Genomic DNA, 20,201 nt, shown 5'->3' with positions numbered 1-20,201 from the left:
TCTCTGTGTCAAATGTATACTGATTATTGAAATATGATTTTTGTTTACTCTGATTTTTAGCATTGACATAAAATCTTACAAAATAGGATAAACCGTCCATTACCACAACAATGAAAGCCATTACGACAAGGGGTGAATGGATTTTTGAAATTTGAAATATAATTGGTGCCCACTAATAACCGTAATAGGTTAATGGCAACCAATGTAGACTGGATTTATTACTCGAGTTATAGATCCCTTCTGGTTGTGCAATAACTTCTAAATGTCCAGATAAGGTGTGGGGAATAAAAATGATCTGCTATTTTTTATTTGTATGTACATATGTATACATGGTGGTATACTGCTTGCAAAATGAGAATATTTTGACAGTACCTCACCATGCCGTTCCCCATCCAAGAACAGGCTCTCGAAAAGAACAGGGTACAGAGGATTACACAAACATCTGCAGACATAAACTACACAGATACATAATTTGTACAAATAGCCACATCTTAGGTTGATACATATAACCATTAGTGGCACTCATATCGTTCTTTTGATCACACATCAAGAAGCTAATTCTCCCATTTGTTTCATTGCTGCTCCTTGTGGCATAATTGCTATCTCTAACTTGCTGAAGAATCACACAAAGTCAAAACATGAGATTGATATCTTTTGGTACAGTTAATCACCACTTTGTTTGCAACAAATATTTTAGTCACTTTGAGTATAATTGATGCTGCGGGATTAACACTTGGAAGAAGGTTAGGCAGAAAACAATAAACAAAAGGCGTATGAGTGCATCTCAAGTCCTGTTTTCAGGCAAGAATAGGTAGCGGAATCTTAAGTCAAACGGTATGACAGCAAAATTGCGAGCACCAAGAAGCCATTTTCTTTGTGCAATACAATCTTGCACCACAGCTGTCTGTGATGGAAGAAGGAACTGGCATATCCAGTCTACTAGTTCATTCTCTTCAATCATCCCCTTTGTAAAACTATGCAGCAGCTTTGGCACAAGTAACTTCCCCTTCGCACTTAAGCCAACAGAAGCACGAACATAATCATATAATGCATCTTGTAGTTCTTCATGAACTCTTTCCGCTGTGAATACTCTCACCTGTAATTAAGATGACAATGCAATGAGAGATGGAAGAAAAAAATTCTATTAGCTCTGATAATATTAACAATGCATGAAAAATTAGATATAAATAAGATGAAAAAAAGATGAGCAAAGCTCCAGGAATTTAGCAATTCTATTGGGAAGCTTAATCATATAAACTATATTGCTAGGCTTAGCTGAGCCTGTAACCTGACACTTCAACCACAGTACACGGCTGCCACACATGCAATACTTTATTGCACTCATTCCAATAGAGTTAGAAATCACACAAGACCAAAGTCATATAGGATAAGCATAAGGGATTTTAACAGTAACAAGAGTTTAAATTTTAGCACATTATTTTTACTTAACAAAATGTAACTGCCTACACTGTTTATTTTAACTTGCTCTGGAAAACAAATAAAGTAATGCCCACAAAGCCAGAGCCTAGATGGTGAGAAACTGCTCTCAGAGAGAACCCACCACAATTCAGTTCTGGCTGGGTGCAGTTAGGGCTGGGTTCGATCCAGTTCAGTTCCAGTGCAGTTGGGACAGGGTGTTGTCAAGGCTAGGTTCAATCCACAGGTGACTTTAACAAAATGGATTCTCTTAGGCATGGTTGAGGATCAAACTTCAATGCAAAGCTCCATGGACTTCCCCTATCTCAGACTTGAAGGCAAACTGGAAAAGGAATTGTCTTATTCAAGATAATAATAATTTATTAATATAATTCATTATATGTTGAAAAATTACAAAATAATTCTATTGTTGCAAGAATGCATGGAGCAAGCAGACAGCAGAGCAAATCCAAGAATGAACCCTGGTAATTAAGTGCATCTCTCAATCTCAATGTGTTGGCTCTCAAGAGCTGTACGCTCTCAAAACCCTGATGACACCTAATCCAAGCCTCCGGAAGGTCAACTTAAGACTCAGGCAGCACATATGATCAGGCAAAGGACAACTTGGGCTATTGCATAAGAGTGTGTAACCTCTTCTTCTACTTTAGGTTATGCTAGGCCAAGGGAGTTGTTCCTTGAGTTCATTGACAGGACATGATAAGTAAAATATGTTTGAATGTCGGTTATTTGTTGTAATATCACCATCAAGACCAGTGCCTACTCTAGTGGGCAACAGAATCAATACCTGCAAGAGAGACTGAGAGCACTAATGTGAACCAAAAATAGACCAAGACCTACATATGCATGTAGATCTGACAGATCAAGAATCCCACATGATTAATTTACGTCAAAGATCCATTATCAATCAGATATATTCTATTTGCAATGAGGAAAAACAAGTTACAAAAGCTTTGCAACCTTTTATAGTGTTGCCCTACACTACCCCTGGGGCCTGAATACAATCATGCCAGCAAATGTGGTTAAGAATACTTCATAACATTACTCATGAAATTTTCTAAAAATACACCACTGATCATGGAGTCGTTGATCTTACATTCATCTTGTTGAATTATACATTCTTACAACTCAGCCTAGACACTTTCAGCTCTTAGCAAAATAGAAAATTGCATCATTTGATGCCCTAGAATACATACTAGGTTACCCCTACATGAATGGCTCAAAAATCAGCCAACAATCTTTTTCATCATATTACATGTATATGTATCATAATCCATCGCCAGCAACAAGAGCAGAGTCAAATGAATGTTTTACAATTTTGAAGGTCACCCATATTGTTTGCATCATGTTCACATTGCTTTGCACTTAAATCTACACCTATTCCATCAACAACCATATGCTCTGTACATGAACCATGCTCCTGTGGTCCACCCATAGCAGCAGGCATTTGAATGTCTTCCCAAATCCAATCACCTCCATATAAAACCATTCATGGGGTTCTTGTACCTGCCTGGAAGCAGATGATGACTTCAATTCAAACAGTGAAGATAAAATTGGCATTTACAAATTGCATGGGGAGTGCAAATGTCCACAGAACTAGTGCCTAGCAGAAACTGGAGTAGGGGCATAGTTTGCAATTTTTAGAACACTATGGAAAAGGTCTGAAGCTCTGCAAGATCTGCAAAGGTAGGTGGAGGTTGAAATGCAATTTGCATGCACAGGAAAGGAGTGGAGACAGGAGGACAGAAAGCAAATGGTGTTTTACATTAGGTGTTAGAAAGCCCACAGGCAAGGAGGCATGATATCCAGAGTTTGAAAAGCAATTTGCAAAAACTGCGTGGTTGCATGAAAGTTCTGAATGTCTGGCTTCGATGAAGGTAGTAGGAAGCAGAGGTTGGAAAGCAACTTACAAAAAAGCACCTCTGCACAGAGGGTCCAAGGTTTAGTTGTATAATGCCAGCACAAAGTAGAGGTGTTGGAGCAATTTGCAAAAACAACACAATTGCACCAGAGTTCCAAAGTTCTGTATGGGTCAGCATATTGACCTCAAGCCCTCAAACTTGAAAATTTTGACACTTGAGACACGTGGCAAGAATTGAAAGGGGTATAAAACACAACACAAAGCACAATTTTTAAAGGGGGGCTATTGAAAAAGATCTCAGATTGGTTATAAATGATGGACAAAACAAGAACCTAGGGCAACCCTACAAATATAACAAATGCAAATTTGGGTAGCATCAATTCAATGCACATAGGAAGCAGACAACACAGATTACAAGAAAGAACCCTAGTACAAAGTGCACCTCTCAACCATCAAATAAGTGTCTAAATTGATAAAATATCATTTACCCTTTAACTAGATGTATGTGTTGCACTAACATAATATGTAGAACTTATCAGAAGCATGGAAAAAGAAAATGTCTTGCCCAAAATAGTAATAAATAGTACAATTCGCTACATGTTAAAAAATAAAAGTAAATTTTATTCTTGCAAGAAAAATGCACTTAGCAAGCACACAGCAGAGCAAGTACAAGAAAGAACCATGGTATAAAGTGCATCTCTCAACCAACAGAGAAGGATCTAAATTGAAGAAATCTGTTTACCATTAAGATAGATATATGAGTTGTGATAGAATAATATGCAGAAATTATCAGAAGCATATATTTGAGGAAAGAATCTGGGTATGCTCAGATTAGTAGAGCCAATCCAACACAGAATAGAGAGGATGAACATTAGTAGAGCCAATCCAACATAAAATATAGAAATAATGTCTTTAAAAGAGAAAATCCACCAATCCAACATAAAATACAGAGGATGATGTTAACAGAGCCAATCCAACAATAAAATAGAGACGATGATTAAAAAACGTGTTGCCATGATATAACAAACTACACACAATACAATCAACACAAAATAGAGGGGATGATACAAATTTCTGTGTATCAACATAATACTAACACAATATGTCAGAATCAGATGTGGAAATAACACTCCAATAATTTTAGGAGTTAAGACACAAATCAAGGTTAGGCTTTTAAAATATATGGACATAAAACATGCAAACCAGCTATCATGTGGAACAGTGAAATTCATTCTCACGAGTTTGGAATATGTGTCTCCATCACCATAACATGACAGATTTGGCAACATAGTGTGCTCCTAAAACATGAACAGACATACTTTGTTATCTATTTATGATGCTAGAATTAGAATAAGGCATGCATTATGATGCATCAAGAGATTATGGATATAGAAAGAAAGGCTGTGTAGTACAGAGGCTACCACAGCAAATTTCAAACTTTATAAAATTTTGCCAACTAGAAAAAAAAAATACATTATGCATGATGATAAAAAAAAAATTTATCTGCAATGTATAGAAAATTAGATCAATACACTAGAAGCATATAGGTTGTAGGGCCTATATTGTGTGGATCTGTCTAACGTCCATCTTCCTTTAGATGATTATGTAATGAGTAATTCCTCATAGGACCCAAGTTAGAGGGCCAACATAGATATTTCAAAGAAATTGGTGCCATAGTATCCTGGCTGGGTTCATAATAATTGTGTACTAATTTACAAAGCAATTTATTATGTCACACTAACCTGCCTAATAGTTCAATTTCAAGACATCTTAATATGAAAATGACAAAGTGGTCACTTTATCTTGATCTGAATGTAGAATATGATATAAATAATGCACTAATATGCTCTTCAAGAAAAAATTCTGATAAAATAAAAAATCACAAGTTTCACTTCCTGAAAAAAGGACGCGTGGATTCTAAATCTAAAGAAGCTAATTGAAATGAATTTAGAAAATAAAGATCTAATTCTAATTGGGACAACCAATTCCAAGGTAGGAAATTACTGCTGAGAAAAAAAAAAGGTTACACGATTTTTGTCTAGGTGGAATCCATATGCAGAACACAATAGTAGAAGGAAATGAGAAGACAATTATAATTGAGGAAAAAGGTATATGGTGCAGGAGCATCCTGAGCATAGGGCAATCAGCATCCAAAAGAAAAGTGAATAGCTGGAGAATACCGAAGGTCAGGGGTCAAGAACAACCAATCAATTCATTGGTTTTCTAGTTACTTTTATAACAGGAATTGAAAGCTCAAAGAGCAGGGTTAGAAAAACTCAGTTCAAGTTTGTAGAGAGAGATCAAGTGAATGATGCAAGTTTTTGAAGGCCTGTCATAAATTTTCAACTATGTGTTGTTGCTCATGGTTCCTTTGTGTTTTTAAATCTAAATTAAAAGAATAGAATTTTGTTGCATCGTAGTACATCAGGAATATTTGTATTAAGTCTAGATTTTAGCTGTAACAACAAGACCGCAATTAATTTGGCTCTTTAACCTTCACCACATTAAGTGGCATTATAGCTCAGTTGCAAGCCCAATTGAATAGGAATACCTGCCTATGTAGGATTGCAATTACTAATAAAATATTACAACAGTGATAAGTTTGTGACTTTTGTTGTGAGCAAGTCTCTTAGAAGAGTGCTAAGCAAAGGTAGGGTAGGATTTGTCAATGTGGCAGGGAGATTAGACAAAGTGGAAGGCCTGATAATAAATGCACACGTGAGATTGAATAAATTTGAAGACCAAAGAAGAGGTTTTCACTAAAAGATGACATGAGTATTGAGAAAGATATAAAGAAATGATAATAGATGATATTGGAGCTAGACATTACAAGAGAAACCACTGTTGGATGAAGGAGAGGATAAGCTCATAAGAGCTATTCCATGAGGTGGAAGAGAAACAAAAATGAGCATTCCTTCCCTCTCAAGTAGTTTGAATACCAAAAACGTAGTTGATTGGCTTACAGAAATTGAAGAATAGAGTTTGATACACGTAACCAACCCAAGAAGAGTAAAGTTGGCTTAGACCAACCTGAAAATACATGCAACTCTGTGGTAGAAGGAAGTTCAGATTACATGAAATAGAAAGGGTAAAGGAAAAAACACCTATTGGGATCTATTGGTTAACAAGTTGAAGGCAATTTTTTATCTGTTGACTATAAGCTTGGATTGGTGAAGAAATTGAGAAATTTGAAACAAAGGGGGCTGCACATAAAAGATTACACAAAAGAGTTCTACACACAATATGGTCAGGTAACCATGAAAGAGATTGAGAAAAAGTGGCAAGATATATTAATGTGTTGACTCATGATGAATTGAACATGGTGAGATTGCACATCATAGAATAGGCTTCTCAATTTGCATTGAAAGCCAAAGAAAAGTTATCAAGGAGGCAACAAAACGAAAACATGAGAAGAGATAAATCTTTAAGAGGAAGAAATCAGCCAAATGCTACAAGAGGACATGGTCATGACAGATAAGCAAGAACTTTCATGATCACAAACACACATAGAGAGGAGGAACATATCCTTCAAGAGGAAGCAAAAGGTACAGAAGAGGATGAAACGATTTTCTGGAACTTGTTTCAGATGTGAGCGGCCAAGGTATAGAACATATGAAAGCTACAGGGAAAATTCTGATCTTCATCTGAATGATAATCATTAACATTTGTTTCCACCTAAAACAGTAGTTGTAAGCTAAGTACTGCCAAAACCTGTGGCTTGCTAATCTTTTACTTCAACTAAACAAATGCCTTTTGTTGAATTCTACCCCATATAAAGGACTTACCGATAACCATTATGGAATATGAAGCATTGCTATTGTTGAATATGATTTCATAAAATAATATTGACAATCACAATGAAAATCTTGGATCACTTCAATATGGCTTCCACTTTTTCTAGATCAACTTTAAACTATTTGTATCCAACCAATCAACTTTAAACTATTTGTATCAAATGCATTAAATGTTCATCATAACTTTTACCAAAAACCATTATATCACCCAAGATCAAAAAACTCCAAATGGTCTGAATATGTCATAAAAGCAGTTAGAGCATTATATAACTAAATATTAAGTACAAGTCACTTATACAAACCTTGTCTCACCTTCACTATAACTTTCCATAAATTACCCTCCTTGATTCTTAGATGATTATACTTTGATCCAAAATTAGTGTGGATATTCCACTACTTAACTCACTAACACAAACCCTTCTTATTCACTCGGCATTTTGACTGATTAAGGTGTTCCTTACATTGAAATGCTAAAGAAAAAGAACCACTTTTTTTACTTAACTTTGTTGTTTCAAGTGCAAACATACATAAAGGAAAAATATATACGCAGTATAAGAAAAATACCAAGTGCAAAATGGAATCCACAAAGCCTCTTACCTGCAGATACCCAAATTGGGAGAAAACTCCAAAACTGAAAGGGTTCTCCTCCTCATGCCACCATCTCCTTGAGCTTTACAAAGGTTTACTGCCTTCTAGAGGGCTTCATGATCATCTTATTCATTCAAAAATATGACCAAAGACCCATACATTTGTGCTACTTCTCTCTACCCTTACCAATTACACTTCAACTTGAATAAGACTACTTGGTTGTAGCAACTAAGTAGATATCAGCCAATTACAACTGAAAAAAAAAAACTTAAAATGTCCCCTTGGGGGTAACATATCCCATGAGTTACAAGAGAGATTTGAAGGGAAGCTCTAAAGTCTTCAAAATGCCAAAAGACAGAAACCCACATGTCCCAACTTCCTTTGTTCTCACAGAGTCAATCATTTTATCCTGTATGAGATAGTTTTGGCTACAGACAAAACCGGCTTACTTGCTTAAATTCTTAACTAGCACATTCGCCATTTTCTGCTATTGTTAAATACATCAAAAATGCGTGTTTCATCATGACATCAGTTCCGTGAGCATCCAAATCACTCAAGTGACTTTATCTTTCTGTTCTCACATGCTAAGTTCCCTGTAAGTTTGTTTCTAATATTTGACTTAAGGAAATGAGTCTTATGAGCATCTTGTCATTGAAAAGTCTCCAGAAATGTGACTAGTGTCAATGTTAGCTTACTTCATTAACTTGTCTGATCCATTTTGGATCATGCCTGGATTTCAAATCCAACTCCGTAAAGTACTTAGCCCGTGGGAGTCGTTCCAATAAATAAACAATATATAGAAGACAGTACCTGTTCTTAGAGCTTATGTTATACAAGACCCTATAGTCAATGAACGTCCTCTGCAAGCCATCTTTCTTAAGCACAATAACAACATGAGAACCACATGCCAAAGCGCTAGGCATCTAACTAAGATTGAAGTTATTTTCTTACCTTATTTGTTTCTATTAGTGACTGATTATATAAAGACAAATGTTGGTGAGAGACTAATCTAGCAACAATTGGATCTCACTTTACTACCCTCTCAGCCGACACACCCTTGGGCTCTTAGAAAAAATTTACTTAAATTGATACACTTCTTCTATTAGTCTTTGTTCCTTTTAATTGACATGCTAAAAGAAGCTCTGTATTCAACCACCTTATTATCTTGCTTATGCCTCAAAAGAAACAAAGTAAACCCTACCCACCAACATTATTCAATCTTTTGGTTTAGCCAGCACTTAAAAATTTGCACAATCAAAAATTAGTTAACAATTGAAAATGGAAGCAACCTATTGGGCCATTTAAATGCAGCAATAACAATTCTTCTCTTCACAAGAGCAAATACTTAAGCAAGTAATAAAGTACAAGATTTGCTACAAATTGGTATTTGTTTGAAAACAAAATTAGACAAAGGCCATAATAAGTACATAATAATTTCAAACGACAATTATTTCAGCACCCACATTCACAAGAAAAAATCCTAAAGCTCAACAAATAGATCACATATATGACCAGAGAAGTGTTCGCAACTTTAATGAAATTTGTAAAATAAAGTGTGAAAGCAGGGTTTGTGAGATTAAAAGATTGCAAAAGGAAGAAAAATGCTAGCTTTTTGACCATAATGTATCATGGCAAACACTCTACTGGTAGAACTTCAAATCCTCTCCATCCACCCTCCCTCATATATTGGATATGGACCCATGTTGACACAACTTCAATATATCTTGGAACTAGCTTGGGCATAACCCCTTTCTGAATGATTGGAATTGATGGATAGACCATATAAGCCTTGCTTCTGAATGAAGAAATCAAAGATTCAGTTTGCATAGTATAACAGTGTTTTGATATCTAACTCAGGGAAACAAAAAGATGGTTCTGTCTAAACCATCCAGGTTACGTAAAATTTATCTTTGTAGGACCATAAGCAGCTTCAAATTTGGGGATTGGCTTTAATTTGATCAAGTTAGCCCTCAAGATCAACATAACTTTAGGGATTAGGATGTTTCTATCCAAAATAAATTCCCTTCTACAAATGAATGTTGTGAGTAGTAGTTGACAAAATCAAAAGCAGGAATAGGTAGACCTCAGAAAAGAAACTTTAATCTTTGAACAAGGGTTGAAGCATTGTATGTTCCTATATTTTACAATGAAGCCATTCAATTATTGGACCTTTCTGGCAAACATACAATTCCAATAGACTTTGAATAAGACTCAGTTTTCCAAATAGGAGGGCAGTTCCACTTGGGAGGTCTTCGCTAATGTAGCCAGAGGGAAAATTAACCATTGTCTAAGTGTGTCCACTCCAAATCAAATATCTTCCATCGGATGGAGTCATATGAATCTCCATGAAGACCAACATCTACAATTATAATTACTTTAAACACAGGTACGGTGACAACACTGGCTTATATGATTGGCTTACAAGGTTGTAGGACAGACAAGAACTGAAAAAGGCAATTTATACCCAAGCAATATCTCACAATAATTGGATGGCATTTAGGAGCAGCAAAGGAGAATCAAGAATTGGCATGACTTTGAGATAGCTTAAATGGACAAACACCACAAGCAAAAGACTTGTCATTTTTTTAAGGAGTTCATGAGGCTACACAAATAGAGGGAACTGGTTTTAGAGGCTTCTTTCTTTGACCTCAAAGTTTAACCATAGATAACTTTTCCATAAGTTTGAATGTCTGAAGGCCTCAAGAGCAATGCATGGTATCAAAATACCTTAGTGCTAGCTCTGGAGATGCATGAGGATTTCATGTTGTTACAAGCAGAAGTGGAAGAAAAGATTTCTTGCAATCCGTCAAATGGTTTGCACTTTGATTTCATTAAATCCAAAGGTTAATAAGACTGCAGACTCAAAAATAATTTTTATCTGGATCTTAGGGTGTATCCAGGGACAACACTTTAAACTACATGAATCTAGAGATATTGTATAAGTTAGTAATGATAACAATGAGTCAGTAATAACAATCTAAGAATGACATGTAAGAAAGATAATAGAAAACAAAAATTTGTGCTAATCCGTAGCAAGAGATGCATGACTATGTATCTTCCTCTAGCCATGCCTCTGCTATGACTCTGCAATGACTCTCGTTACCAAAACAAATGGTATAGATGTGTAGACGTATAAAAATGACCATATTCCTAAATGAATATTTAATGTTCATTTTATTCTTATTCCTCTATTTAATTAAGTAAATTATTCAATTTATTTAGTTAAATTCACTTAAGCCCTTTATGTCATTTAACTGAATAAATCATTTTATTTAATTAAAACCCTTCTTCTTACCTTTTAATTAAATTAACATTAATTTAATTAATAGTTTACCCCAAATTGAATAAATCTAATTTATTCAATTTCCCAACTTGAAACCAAATTGAAATAAAGTAATTTATTTTAATTAATTCTATTTTCCCTCACCCACTTGCATTTTCCTACGTCTCCCACTTGCCTCCTAAACCCTATTCCTAATTTCTTCTAGAATCCATCTAATCCTAATCAATTAACCCCAAACCCATCCATTATCCCCTTTCCCTAAATTTGAGGAGGTCACTTCTCAAATTTGGAGTAAAGTCTTCAAAAGGCATTAAAGCCTTTATAACTTGTTGAATGCCCCGAAATTTGGAAGGACTCTTACAAATTTGTCCCCAAAGTCTTCAAACCATTAATGGTTAACTAACCCTTAGTAGCATGGTTAGAAATTTTTTGACTAACTTAACCTCCATCTAACCCAAGGGTCTCATCAAGCATTTATTGCTTTGACCATGGTTATTCCTTTAACCTTTGCACAAGAGTTTACCCCTTGGGTAAAAGCTTTATCCAATTCATAACCCTAACCTAACCTTAACCCTTACCTCCTAGGGTAACCATGAGGTCTTCTCAAGCATTTAATGCTTCTTACCTCTCCTCTCAACCAACCTTATGTTGACAATTGTCACCATTTCATTGGTGAAAATTGAAAACATGGATTGACAACTTTCAAACTTGACCCTAGATTAACCCTTTCGATCTTGACCATCCATTGCCCTATTTTCACCATAAATAGATCTCTCATTCCTCCATTTTAAGGATCCATGCAAGCTTTAGTATCTCATTTATGTTCAATTTTATTAACACATCTAGCTTCTCTTTGTTATAGGAATAAATCTAATAAGCATTTTAGACTATTTCCTTTATCATTAGCTTAAATCATTCACTAGTATATCATGTTAGGATAGTATTGCTACTAATCTTGTCATCTTATAATCTAGTTTATTGCATTTGTAGAATCATGCATAGATAGGATGCATTTTCATAACTAAATCAATCATAGGCATCCCTCGTTCTTGCATTTGTCATCCCTAAGCCACTTTGCTCAGTGATCTGAGAGCAAAGGCATTGGCTTGAGGGACCTTGTGAGATAGAGAACCATGGAACCATCCTTGGGAAGTTGAGTCATTCTTCATGACTCCATAACTTGCACCAAGAAGTCCTGTGGGTGTGTGGACAAGCCTTTTTTAACATAATTTTCACATTTTAAGTTTCATCGCCCCACTTTTCCCGCATACAAGATGTATATAGTACATTTCACAAGGAGGATGGCTACATCAAGAACGGTTACAAAATAGTTGGGTTTCAGTAACTGCTGATGATTTGCCAGGTGCCTTCTATTGGGTGTGAGAACACCATTTATAAGGCAGAGAAGAACTTAATATAGGAGAATGTGTGATCAACCATTGATCATATGTTCAACCACATATTTCATGAAAACTTCTGCTATAATGCCTGGATTTGGGCTGGCAAAGCAAAATCAAATAAAAAAAATCAGTCACAAACCTATGACAAAACAAAGCCAAATGCCAGTAAGAAGACACTGAGAAAACAGCTTATACCAGGAAGAAAAAACTTGATATAGGAGAATGTGATGAGCCATTCATCACATATGTTCGATACCATAATTCAGGAAAGCTTCAAAAAGAAAACCATAATCTGTGCTGAATTATAACTATTTACAGTTACACTATAAGAAAAAATACATAAACAAAATCTTCAGAACAATAATTATCAAATAATACAAAATACCAGGAATTGAAATTTAGTAAACAAGAAAAAAATAACAATTCACAAGGCACAATTACCAGATTCATGGTTTAAAAAAACAGCATTATATTAAGGCACGTTTTCGATAAGGTATATGTAGAATATTTCACTGACTGATGGAATTCAGTAAGGCTTTAACAACAATAGAAAACAAGATGTATTGGACATTTAAGTGTTGATGGATGACTGCTGCCGCCAAACATATTTATAGTTAAACAAGCTGAAGGAATCCAACAATCGTAAGAGATAAGGGAATAATACTGAATTAAACAAAAGTTTGGAAATCTTGGTAACTTTTCCAACCTTTCTTTCTAGATATGTGAAATCCACAAAATCAGGGAAATGAGTAGGCAAATCAAGTTCCTTAAATTATAGCATTATATCTTTGTAAACGGAAGTTCAACATCTTTAACATTTGTTATTGAAAACCTTAAAAGAATGGCAATGTAACTGCTAGTTTTTCTTTCAATGAACATTATTTCAATTTTTTGTTATAGAAAAAACCATGTTGAATCTAAATTACAATGCCGATTCAGTTCTAAAACATCACCTCAAGATTCCTATTATTTACAGGGCGCTGAAATGGAACTTCAGAAAAACATCATATGCTCATGGACTATAACTGTTCACTTATTACAACAGAAGGAATGAACCGATCTCCAAATTTTTGCATCATTCTTAATGATGGCTGTGTATGAATGCATATTCTCTTGTGTATGAATGCTTGTTCATTTTTAACGATGGCTGTGTATGGATGCTTGTTCATTGTTAATGATGGCTGTGTATGAATGCATATTCTCTTGTTACATTTGTTCACAGCCTTACTTTTCTATAAGTATTTAAGATTAATAAGTACTATCCCTCACAAGGATCAAAGTCACTTCTTACCTTTTATTACAATTGTAAGAACATGACCTTATAATAATGTCTCCTTTTATGTTTCCTTACTTCAGTTCCTATGTCACACTAAGTGCAAATAAGAGGAGTTTCATTCATGCAGGCTTCAATACACTTCCAACTTAGAGATTGCTTAACCCTGCAATAATGTATTTCTGTTCTTTTAGTTTCACCCCCGTCACTTTTTACAAGACTTCGGAGCCTTGAAATCACTCCCTACTTCAATTTTGCACAGAAATGTAATTGAATTGACTGTAAAAATACTTTCTTGTTCTACTCTGTCCAGCACATTACGGTACTTATCTAATTATAAGCAAACAAAGATTTAAACATTCGGTCAACCTTTAAACTGCTTTCTACGTCTTATTTTCTTATAAACACAATAAGAATAGCCTCTTACCGCCGGAGAAGAATAAACTCCACAGCTCAGAGCAAACATAACAAGGGGCTCCGAGTGCTCAATTACATATTTACTATGTTCTTCTGAGATTTTGCACTTGTGAAGTGCCAAAAGCAAGGCCTGAATAGACACTTTATATTGTTAGATACTATGCGGTTTAGAAAAATCAAGAAATATCTACAGATGAATATCAATAAAATCACTTACAATCTGTGGGCGGTGCATAGGAGGTTTCATTTTCAATATTACATGCTCAATGTCCACTGCATTGAAAGAATAGCCCCCTACTGTGTATGCTGCCTATAAATCAAGCAGAAGATTTATTGTTATTATCACAACGTGACCTAGTTCTGCAAAAAAAAATATATGTCATAGAGTTCCTATGAGAATCTTGACATTGAGTTCCTATGAGAATCTTGACATTGCGACAACTAAGAAATGTAAGTTAATAGTTTCACCTTCTGCATGAGTGAGAAAAGCTTCAATCCATTTCTTGGAACTCCATAAGCAAGATAAGCCTGATTAAAATATATTAGTCAACCTTTCGAATTAAGATATGCTCTTCAAATATTTTGTAAGATCTAAATTTCCTATGAAAAGACATGGTAGATTTATAAAACATAAGCTGATCAACCACAGCAAACTTTACATAGATAATGATAAACAGGTTTTGCTTCAAACATGTAAAGTGCAATTTTTAAATTTGTATATTTGAAAGCATTCATTCTCAAACCGTATTATAAATGATACTAATTTCTTTGCGATGCCAACAACACACGATTACCTAAAAATGTGATCAAGAATTTTGAGTACAACCAGGTTCAGGGTACTTACGAGAGACACTACCCTACTCCCTCAGCCAAAAAACCCAACCAAAAATAGAGACACTTAAAACAAAAGGGGGGATATGAAGTTAATTAAACAACATAAAGACATATAATTCAATTTAAAAGACAAGAACTGTTCAATCATGAAATATGCAAGCTCCAAACCCATTTGCTACTTAAAAAATTATTGAGCAAACTTGCAAACCATTGATATTAGGCATACATGCATCATCAAAGCATTGTAGATATTGATCCAGAATGCAAGTTTCTCGTCGTAAGTCATGCAGCCCGGATCAACTTTTGCTAATTGTTCAACTAACAATCTGCATATAAAAATTATCAAAATATCAGATACAGTTTATATCAACCTGTGGAACATTTATAGGTCAGCAACTTAATGCGTAGTTTATTCTGTTTTCAAATATAGACAAAGCAACTTCTTTCTGTCAGTGATCCATGTCTTATTTAAACAAGACATTCAGCAGATACTAATATTGAAAGAAAGTCAATGGATACGAAGAGGGAAATATGATGAAACCTGAATTTGCGTAGAACGCCAGCAGCATATTCAAGTTGTTGTTTGCCCACAGACATCCATGAAACCTCCTTTACTAAGCTATATCTTCCAATGTCTGCCCAATTCAGCTTCCCATGTGTGCTGTAAGGATCAAAACTATTTTCTGTCCCCAAGACTTCCTCCTTGATATGAAAATCCCCTGGTGGACTTTTTGCAAATGACAAAACAGATGATGACTCTGAGAATGATGATAGGGAGGAAGCAGCATTAACTCCTAATGGAGATCTTGGTGAATGAATTCTTGCAGTGGGTGAACACTTAGAAGAAACCATTACAGGGTCTGTGAGATGAATAAAAATGTCTTTCATACATCGGACCATTTGTTCAGAAAGTTGGTTTGGATTTTTCCAGAGGTCTTTCATGCTTGCTTCTTGATTAGTGTGCTGCACTGTAGATTTACATAATCCATTACTCCGTAATAAATTCTTCCGTGCTCTCCTTGACTCTCCTGTTTTCTGTAGAAAGAAAGAAAATAACAGTGAGCAAAATCTAATTCAAGTCTGTTGACTTCTGCATCCAGCATTCTTGATCTCTATTCTTAACTCAAAAAAAAAAATCGTTACAATAGATTCTTCTTTCCACAGAAAAGACCTTGCAATTCAATCCCAATGCATATTGTAAAGACAAGTGTACCAATAAAGCAAAGCTTGTATTTAGTATTTACCTCTTTAATAGCACCTGCACTTGGTTCTGAACTTGAAGACTCAAGAAAAGAACGATAATCGGATGAATGTTGTAATAAGAAATTGTCATCTGATGAACAGCCCAAGGAAGATGGATGCTGCAAAAGATAGATGTACAAGGATTAGTTATCTGCAAATGCCAAAATCCACCTCAGGGGCATTCAGTTTTACTAACTATGAAATAACAATAGAAAACTACTGAGCAAAATGTAACCAAAAACTATAAGACATGGAAAGCAAAACCACTGGTGATGTGGTAAAGGATGACCAAGGCAAGATCCAAGGCCGAAGATACCTGATTTTTCAACTCGTCTGAAGAGGGCGGTGATATTGATGATGATGATGATGATGACGATGACTGCTTCAACCTGTACTCTACCAGACGGCGTTCGTTGCGTTCCTGGCTTAATTGGAGGTGCAGAGCAAATGTTTCTTCCTCAAGTTTTGAAATGGTAACTTCCAACAGGGCAATACTGGCTAGTAATTCTTGAGCCTACATGTTACAGAAAACCAAATCAAACTACCATCCATGTGAAAAGAATAACCAAAATTAAAACATTGAAATAAATCATAATGTATCAAATGATAAATACAATAAGTTAACCGTTCCAAATTCTTCTTCGGTCAAAAACAAAACAGGAAACAAACTGATGTTGCACTTAGCCATATTAATAGTATTAAAACATAAAACAAGAGAGAGAAACAAAAGTGTACATCAATTGGTAGATCACAAGGCAAACTAGATAAAGCTCCAGCCTTCTGTGCAATGGCAGATTCCAGTGTGGCATGTAAATCAATCTCTTCTTGCAGTTGCTTCTGCAGTCCCTGAACCTGAGTCCATAGAATACTTTATTTGTACAAGTATAGCAATGCACAGAAAGTTATCAAGATAATAAAACAAATTGACAAATAGATTGCTGATTCCAAAAGTTGATACTTATTTCTTAGAACTTTCCAGATACTTATCTAAGAAAACAAAAAGCAACTGTGGATCTTAAAATCCAAACTTAGAAACAACCCACAATTCAGAATCAAATGAAGAAAACCAATTTCAAATGAGGAAAGAGAAATAACTCACATCATCTTCAAGTTGATGACGATAGCAATGAATATCCCCGCTGATATCCTTGCTTCGCTTCAATTCAACATCAGGTTCACTAACCTAAATTAATTAAAAACAAATATAAAAGATTCTGTAAATCAATAATCTCCATTTTACCCACAAACGAGCATATATGTGTTCCAGCCAAAACGCTCACTATCTACTGCGCTTTGCGTACTATTAATCCGCTTAACCGCGCTACATCTTCAATGACATACATGGATGATAATGCTATGAATGATGTAAAATATAAAGTCCACCATCTTGAACAATAAATTTAGCCACTTGCCTCTGAATCAATTGGTTTTTCATTTTGGAATTCATCACGTGGAATCAATTGATGCGCAAAATGGCATCTTCGTTGTCGTCTTTGAGAATGCTTGCCAGCAAGGCTTCTACCAACAACAACAATGGGGGATGCAAAACTGTCAAACACTGAAAAGCAAATAGAAGGAAAACTAAGCAAATCCACACATGAAAGGGAGTCCGGTTCTCAGTTCTTACCCATCCACCATAGCCCCTGTATTAGGCAAGCCGTACATCACAGAATCAAAAACTTCAGCTTTGTTGCAGAGCATTTACAAAGAACTGGGCCTAGAATAAATTACTCTTCAGTGCAGCTAAAGTTCCTCTATTTTCATTAATTTTCGTTGCAGACGAGAAATTTCCCCCGCATAAGCAAAGCTATCCATACCGCTTCCTCGACTGAACACTTCTCATTGGAGCAGGAGCATGTCCGTTGCAAGCACACCAAACTAGAAGCATTCACAAAAATCTAGTCATTCTTTGCGAACATAAACCTTCTTTATTCCAATCTTTACAAAAGCTTCCTAGCAAAAACAGAAATCAAATTAAGTAAAAGGAAGAAACTGTATACAGGACAAATTGCGACGGCAAGATACACTCCCACGTGCCGGGAGCTTACCGATGCCGTCCCTTGTGGGCCCATGGTCGGCTGCAGAGTTTCCTCTACCAAGTAAATTTCATTGAAGCAAATCACAAAAAGCCTTTCCCCCTTCTATCCTCTCGTCGGTGCTCTAAAGATTCGCCGAAAGCCTTGCATACATAAGCATATAAACAAATGAGCTACCTATTCGCTTCTAAACACACAAAAATAAATAGTTTACAGTCACAGGCAGGTGTAAAGCGAATCATCTCACGGACAACTATTAGAAAAAAGCGCTGCACTGCTCTTCCAACTTTAGGCATGTCAAGGGCCACACTCGATTCTTTTAAGGCACGTAAATTCCTGGTTTCGTTAAAACAATATGTAAAACTGCCTTCGTATACAGATTGAACTAAACAATTCATACATTTATGTCTTTCCCGGTTTTTGCAGATATCTCTGCAGAAAAGCTATGGCTACGCGGATTCTGTTTCCATTTTCTTAAAACGAATTCAAAATAAACTCCATTGCCATAATTTATGCTCTTGTTTTCCAGGCGGTCTTGTGATATTACGGATAAAAAGCAACCGCTTGATTAATAAATACGGTCAAATGTGCAATGTCTGGACAGACTATATGAAAAACAACAGCTTCAAATATTGCAAGATATCCAGACCGTATTCTTCTCCGAATTAGGCAAACTATACAAGCCTCTTTGTCAGAGTCACTCAAAAATATTTGCAGAAAGAAAAGAACTTACTCCGCACACATTTGTTTTCTGATGTATTTGAGCAAAACGCCTAATCTGAACGCACTTTCAGTCAAGTATGTTTCCATTTACCTTTACTGGTGTAATAACTGATAAAGCATTAAAGAGCAAAAAGATAGGCAAAAACAAAAGAACGCATTGTGCAAACATCTGTTTTCTAATGTAAAATGGGGAATATTAACGCACTTTCAGTCAAATATGATCCATTTACCTCTACTGGTGTGGTAACTGGTAAAACTTTAAAGAGCAAAAAGATATGCAAAAAGAAAAGGACACACTGTGCAAACATTTGTTTTCCGATGTAAAATGGCTAATCTGAACGCACTTTCAGTCAAATTAGTTTCCATTTACCTCTACTGGTGTAGCAACAGGTAAAGCTTTAAAGAACCTCGAGATGAGAGGAAAGATCTTTACCTGTGCAGAAAGCGAAGGCGATTCATTGAGTGCAGCTGTACATCCAGGATCCCTTTATAAATCGATGGACTGAATGAAACAGACCTGGAGAGTGGGAGTAGGCCAGGGCACTGGGATCAGGTACATTTACACCGGTTTGAATTTACGAGGAGTTGGATGAGGATCTCATATGTGACGTGTGACAATATTTATGTGAAGGCCCTGTCACCACTCGCGCTCACGCTCGCATTGGCCATTCCCAACTTTCTGTCCACGTCAAACTGTCTTGACGTTTCAGGTGGGTCATGTTTATTTTTTCCACAAGAATTTGATTTTGGAAGGGCTGTTTCTGTTTCAGTAAATTAAAATTTGTTTGGAGAAGTACAAAGAAGAACCAGTTACCGTTCTGTTATCAAATCAAACCGTATTGGAAGCCAATGCTTTTACGGACGAGAACTTGTGTCTTTCACTGTGTGTTTATCTTGCCACTTTTGCACTTTACCAAATCCTTCGCTGTCTTAATTCCAAAGCTGTTGTTTGTTCTTCTAACTCTAGTCGGTGCTTTTCATTTCAAATTTCCTTAAAAATAGGAGTTTGTGAGGGAAACATTTATTTTCAGTTGTGTGTTGTTGCTTTCACGAGTCTTTGAATTTAAAACAATATCTATATCAGTTATGAAGATATTGAAGATATCTTGAAAGTTGATAATTTAAATTTATTGTGACATTTATTTTTAGTTTTGTGTTGCTTTCATGAGTGTTGAGTTTACAACGATATTTATATCAGTTTTGAAGATATCTTGAAAGTTGATAATTTAAATTTATTGTTTGAGGTAAGGTTGGAAACTGCAAATTTCAGTTTTGTACTGTTGTTTTGGAGTGCTCAACATATGATGGCATCCATG

At 35.6% G+C, this 20,201-nt stretch overlaps 1 protein-coding gene across 9 annotated transcripts; it reads right to left on the bottom strand.

Annotated features, from left to right (window-relative positions):
• Positions 1-278: 278 nt before the first annotated feature.
• Positions 279-19,828, bottom strand: LOC131065230 (uncharacterized). Of its 9 annotated transcripts, none has more exons than XM_057999690.2 (14): positions 19,319-19,826; positions 18,127-18,305; positions 17,754-18,004; positions 17,539-17,641; positions 17,226-17,309; positions 16,862-16,978; positions 16,443-16,640; positions 16,129-16,245; positions 15,426-15,919; positions 15,111-15,210; positions 14,519-14,578; positions 14,268-14,360; positions 14,061-14,180; positions 279-1,096 (listed from the first exon to the last, which is right to left on the bottom strand). In XM_057999690.2, exons 3-14 carry the CDS (start codon positions 17,825-17,827, stop codon positions 785-787), a joined length of 1,872 nt encoding a protein of 623 aa, XP_057855673.2. In that variant the 5' UTR covers positions 17,828-18,004; positions 18,127-18,305; positions 19,319-19,826; the 3' UTR covers positions 279-784. The 9 variants fall into 9 exon arrangements, with proteins under 9 accessions (XP_057855673.2, XP_057855665.2, XP_057855672.2 ...); XM_057999682.2 differs by having other exon boundaries at positions 17,539-17,644; positions 19,319-19,825; XM_057999689.2 differs by having other exon boundaries at positions 17,539-17,644; positions 17,754-18,075; positions 18,175-18,305; positions 19,319-19,825.
• Between the last annotated feature and the right edge of the window lie 373 nt (positions 19,829-20,201).

This window comes from Cryptomeria japonica, chromosome 2 (genome assembly GCF_030272615.1).
Source record: "Cryptomeria japonica chromosome 2, Sugi_1.0, whole genome shotgun sequence".
In the NCBI taxonomy this organism is placed as follows: domain Eukaryota; kingdom Viridiplantae; phylum Streptophyta; class Pinopsida; order Cupressales; family Cupressaceae; genus Cryptomeria; species Cryptomeria japonica.
This window is presented reverse-complemented; position numbering and strand designations above follow the sequence as displayed.

Coding starts and splice junctions, on each gene's coding strand:
- LOC131065230 (XM_057999682.2), bottom strand. CDS start 17,827: ATGCTCTGCAACAAAGCTGAAGTTTTTGATTCTGTGATGTACGGCTTG. Junction 17,310..17,538: donor AAAAACCAATTGATTCAGAG/GCAAGTGGCTAA, acceptor TAATTAATTTAG/GTTAGTGAACCTGATGTTGA. Junction 16,246..16,442: donor CAGACGAGTTGAAAAATCAG/GTATCTTCGGCC, acceptor TATCTTTTGCAG/CATCCATCTTCCTTGGGCTG.